This window comes from Triticum aestivum, chromosome 4A (genome assembly GCF_018294505.1).
Source record: "Triticum aestivum cultivar Chinese Spring chromosome 4A, IWGSC CS RefSeq v2.1, whole genome shotgun sequence".
Taxonomy (NCBI): Eukaryota; Viridiplantae; Streptophyta; class Magnoliopsida; order Poales; family Poaceae; genus Triticum; species Triticum aestivum.
Window position 1 is genome coordinate 26,663,552 of NC_057803.1, and position 5,349 is coordinate 26,668,900.

The 5,349-nt window shown below is 56.5% G+C and overlaps 2 protein-coding genes across 2 annotated transcripts; one reads left to right on the forward strand and one right to left on the reverse strand.

Annotated features, from left to right (window-relative positions):
* Window positions 1-396: 396 nt before the first annotated feature.
* Window positions 397-1,046, forward strand: LOC123083708 (putative ripening-related protein 4). Its single transcript, XM_044505663.1, has one exon. The coding sequence runs from the start codon at window positions 397-399 to the stop codon at window positions 1,012-1,014; it is 618 nt and encodes a 205-aa protein (XP_044361598.1). The 3' UTR covers window positions 1,015-1,046.
* Window positions 1,047-2,917: 1,871 nt separating this feature from the next.
* LOC123081653 (monooxygenase 2-like) lies at window positions 2,918-4,744 on the reverse strand. The gene is made up of 4 exons (XM_044504200.1): window positions 4,577-4,744; window positions 4,280-4,426; window positions 4,082-4,150; window positions 2,918-3,991 (listed from the first exon to the last, which is right to left on the reverse strand). The coding sequence occupies exons 1-4, from the start codon at window positions 4,663-4,665 to the stop codon at window positions 3,067-3,069; spliced, it is 1,230 nt and encodes a 409-aa protein (XP_044360135.1). The 5' UTR covers window positions 4,666-4,744; the 3' UTR covers window positions 2,918-3,066.
* Between the last annotated feature and the right edge of the window lie 605 nt (window positions 4,745-5,349).

Here is a 5,349-nt window from a genome sequence, read left to right on the forward strand (position 1 = left end):
ACAGAGGGAGTAGATACAAACAGTCTCAACCTAGTTAACTGCATATACCTTGGAATCTCACTCGCTCGGATATTGAGAAATGTCTGCACCCTTGTGGGTAACAAAACATTTTTAGCCTTCTCCGGCAAAAAAAGGTTGGTGGCTGGCGGCTGGCTCGCAAACAAAACTGTGATAGACACGCGGCATTTTAATCGCCCGAATTTACAGGCGTAACACCAAGCGACCAGCTGGGGGTTGCGAAACCGAAGAAATCGGGCTGAATTAACACGCCCGGTGAAAACAACATGCATAGCAGTTGCTGTTCATTGGGCTCTATATAAAGGAGGTTGATCGACGCGTACCTGCACACACACACAGAGTCAGAGACGACGTATAGGTTGCAGGCAAGTGACAAACATGGCTAACGGGAAGCTGCTGGCCGTGCTTGCTCTCTTCCAGGTCCTGTCGCTCCTCCTCCACGTCCATGGCGTCTCCGGGGCCATCAGCCTCACGCACAAGCATGCAAAGCGGCCCGGCGCCGGCGGGGGCGGCGGTAAATGCCACATCAGCGGCTTCCTCCAGGGTAAGGCCGGCAAGTGCAACCCGGAGCACGGCTCCGACTGCTGCGCCTCCGGCCACCGCTACCCGCAGTTCAAGTGCTCGCCCCCGGTGTCCGCGAAGACGCCGGCGATCCTCACGCTGAACAGCTTCGCGGCCGGAGGAGACGGGGGAGGCAAGTCCTTCTGCGACAACAAGTTCCACCCGGACAGCGCGCGGGTGGTGGCGTTGTCCTCGGGGTGGCTGCGCCTGGACGGCACGCGCAGGTGCAACAAGATGATCCGCATCAACGGAAACGGGCGGTCAGTGCTGGCCAAGGTGGTGGACGAGTGCGACTCAGTGAACGGGTGCGACGCGGAGCACAACTTCGAGCCCCCGTGCCCGAACAACGCCGTGGACGGGTCACCGGCGGTCTGGAAGGCGCTGGGGCTCAAGGAGTCGATTGGGGAGTTCAAGGTCACCTGGTCTGACGTCTGAGCTTAGGCCAGGGAGGGGAGACATATGTGCACCTCACTCACTGTAAGCAGCGTATGGTGTGTGATGAGATGCTACCTACTCTTGGCGGTGGACCGGGTCGCTGCTAATCTAACTAAATAAGCCGCCGTTCACGTACTTTGATGATTTTCAGGTTTATGTATTTGTCATGTTTCGAAATACCCATGTGTTGTTGCGGAGCGACAAAAGAAAAAAAAACTCCGACGTTTATATTCTACAAATAGTACTACCTTGTTCTCCAGGTTAAAAAAACCCTACCTTGTTCTTGCTCTCGTCGCCATCCATCTCCTTCCCTCCATGACAAGCTCACAGCCCACATGACAGAGACGCTGCCTATGAACACGATGGGCTATCTAACAATAAGAAGAGTACAGTCTACTTCAGTTTCTCCCGCTGCCAATATAGGGCACATTGCAAAAGTCGTGTGTTTGTATTGTTCCGAGCTAACGAACAATAAGAAGAGTACAGTCCACTTCAGTTTCTCCCGCTGCCAATATAGGACGCATTGCAAAAGTCGTGTGTTTGTATTGTTCCGAGAATTTCAAACACCATTTTAGAGTCATTTGGCATTGCCAAAGTATAACACTAACATTCAAGTCTTATTCAAATGACATAACATATAATAACAAAATGTTTTTTTAAAAGGAGGTTGACCCCCGGCCTCTGCATCTGGGCGATGCATACGGTCACTTTATTAATTATTCTCACACGACCTTACAAAATAATACAATAGTAAGACTAAAGCCGTCGTCTAAACAACAAACCGTCGCTACATCTATCCAGTTGATGAAGGGGCGCAGATAGCCTGGGCCTAATACAGAACAGACATCGCAGCCAAACCTAACATCTAAGACCTGAGGTCCCATCCAGGACGCCTGCCGGGCATGGGTCACACCGGTCCGGCGTGCTCTCATAGGCCGCCGCCGCCAACTGCCACCGCTCCATCTTCAGAACTGTACTGATGCATCAACTTTACTCGGTCCAGCTATCGTTGACGCCACCATGTCGCCCAACGGCACCTCCTCCCTGCGCGCAAACAACTGAGCACGTCGCGGTCGCCACTGATACACCTCAGCGCCATACTCTCAAGTACCACCAGCCGACGCAGCTTGAAGTCTTCGGAAGATCTGTCGTGCGTAGCACCTGCCGACCAGGCATGACAAAGCGTAGCACCTGTCGGTCAGGCATGACTTGACATCTCCACCGAAGTTCCGTGCAAGACGAAGCCGCTCCACAAAGGATGCTCCCAATAGAGAAACGGCACCGCAGTGCCGCCATCGTCCGATCTGGAACACCAGGTCCTAGGGTTTCCCCTGGAGGAGCACGAGTGGGTCGACAGTAGTTACACGACGATGCCTTCATTAAGGTAACGGCGTAGAACGCCGCCATCGCCTGTCGTCGGCTCGGTTTTCACCGGCAACCATGTCTCCCCAACTCGCAGCCGGGACTGGATGATGGATCTCGAGATCAAATCAGCAAGCCTCTGGCCGGCCACCTTCGACGAAGAAGATGACCACCACCACTAGCTACACCGGCCAGAACAGATCTGCCATGTGCCGCCAAGCAGTCCACCAGGCCCTCGACACCTTCGCCGATCTAAAGCCAGATGACATGCTGCTGAAGACCGCATCGCGCCGCCGCCCGATCCAGGCCAGCCGCCGCAGCAGCCGTCCGTGGCCCGAGGCAGGGCCGACCGCCGCCGCCGTCGAAGCCATCGCCGCCGCTTCTAGATCGGCCGCACCTCCATGCATGTTGGGGCCCCGCCACCCCTGTGGTGCGGGAGGGAGGAAGGGAGGATCGGGTGGCCTCTCGAGTGGCGGCTGGGAAGGCCTCCGAAGTCGCCTGGAGGAGCGACCCGGGAGGCAGATGCGCCTCTATAAGAATAAAATGTAAAATGATTTTTTTACATATATCTTAATATAGGATCTCACGAATATAAACGACTACAGAATCGACTTAGACTTGTTCGACTAAGATTTTAGGAGACTGCGTTACAAATGGCTTCTGCCAGAACGAGACCCCTCGCACTGGCAGTCAAAGCGTGCCACAGTCGTAGTCGGGCATCATGAGGAGCCCCTTGGCGAGCACCCCTGACAGCAGCCTGTCGCGCGCAAATCTCACCACGGCGTGCTCGCTCTGCTGCACACGCCCCACCATGTAGGACGCCGCAATCACCTGCGCGCTCCTCCACCGCCGGATCCCGGCGTACCGGCGCAGAGCCGCCTCGATCGTCTCATCTCCGTCCATCGCGTCGCCGAGGCACCGCGCGAGGACGACCGCGTCCTCCAGCGCGATGCACGCGCCCTGCGCCAGGTCCGGCGTCGTGGGGTGGAGCGCGTCGCCGGCGACGCACACGTTCCCCTTGCTGATGCTCCCGAACAGGAGCGACAGCGGCGGGCGGTACCGCAGCGGCGCCACGAGGACGTCGTTCATCTCGCTCCTCTCGACCGCATCCAGAACCTCGTCTGGTGCCATGATGCTCCGCAGCTTGGCCAGGACGAACTGCTTCATCTCCGCCGGGCTCTGGTCGACGTCCTCCTTGCCGTCCGGACAGGAAGGTGACCACGTCAGGAACCAGTACACGTCCGTGTCGCCGCAGGGCACCAGGCCGGCACGGAAGCCGTTGCCGCTCAACTGCATGAACTTGGGCTGGAACCCGTGGCCGTCGGAGTACTTGGCGTGCCCCCGCGTGGCCCTGCGCCCGGAGTCGAGCGGCTTGGCGAGCCCCAGCCATCTGGCCACCACCGAGTTGATCCCGTCGCAGCCGATCAGCACCTTTGCTCGGAGCGTCGAGCCGTCGGCGAGATGCAGGATCTTGGCATCGCCGCCGCCGTCTTTTTCTTTGTCGTCGTCGATGGAGACGATCCTGGAGTTGTAGCGGATGGTGCCTGCCGGAAGCTCTTCCTCCAGCGCCTGGAGCAGCACGTTCCGCTGCACGCACCGGGCTTCGTGGGGTCCCCTGCATTAATCAAGAAGCAAACAGATGAATTCACCCAAGAATGGAGCAAGTTTGGGTTTGATCCGATGGTGAATGGAGTGGACATCTCACAGTTTTCCTTGCACCCGGAGATCCAGCTCTCGCACCACTTGCCCGGTAGTCGGAGACATGACACGCACCCTATCCATTCGAGAGGAGAAAAATGAACAGTACGCCGTCAGCACGGCTAACTCGATATATGTATGATCGTGATAAGCTTCAGAAAAAGATGGAGATCCAGATCAAGATCGAGCTGTAGTGTATACGTACCCCTGCACCTGCAGGTGGTGGCTCCTCATCTTGTCGCCGACGCCGAGGGCGTCAAGCGCGCGGAAGGCGTTGGTCCATGTCATGAACGCGAAGCCGGACGTCCGGAGCGCCGGCGACGACTCCAGCACCACGCTCCGCACGCCCTTCCTGCATTCATCCAGCGACCCTTGTTTAGTGAAGCCGACATGCCACATGTACACAACACAAATGAAGAAGCTGGCTAGCGTTCACGACGAATTCAGAGAGCATGTGAGTCGTCTCTGCCTCTGTGGAGATGTGACTGGTGTGCCGGCGTACCTGTGGAGTCCCAGGGCGACGCCGACACCGGCGAGGCCGGCGCCGACAATGACCACGTCCTCGGCGGCGTCCTGCTTCTGCTGCTCCATGTGTGCTTACACTGGCTTACGCTTCGACGACTGATATATTCGGTTCGTCGTGTGTGCTCGCGAGTTAATTTGAGCTGGTTTTGACTGATCTATACCATTCAGCAAGTCAATGCTGTATGTATATGTGCTCCAAGAAAACTGAAGCAGCGGAGAAGGAGGCGGCTCTGGCGTCACTGCTGATGATGCCTTGCTGGTTGGCCTTGTACAATAATGGTCAACTTGGGCACTTGGCAACTTGCATCCGTCCTTTTTCAGTATCATACTAGCGCCTTTTTTCTTCGGACTAGTACTTTATCCGAGAATTTTGGGGGCAAGGTAGAATAAAAAAACGGTTGACGGCCACATGCAAATATGTTGGCCATTGCTGAATTTTCGATCCTTGACAGTGGGGTTTATTTTTATTTTTGAGGCAAAGTCCTTGAGAGCAACTCGAACGCAGGGACCTAAATGGACACGGATTTTGTTTACTTTTTGTTCGTATGAGTCATCTATCCGCTTAGCGGACATGCGGCGGACACACGATGCACTCAACGCAGCAACACATGAAGCGGACAAGCACAACAGAACACAGGCAAACGCATAGCAGTAGCAGCACCAAGCGAGCCGGACAATGGGCAGTGCCCAAGGCCCGCGCTGCTGCCGCCGCAAGCCCCAGGGCGCGGGCTCGCCTACGTCACCCCCCCC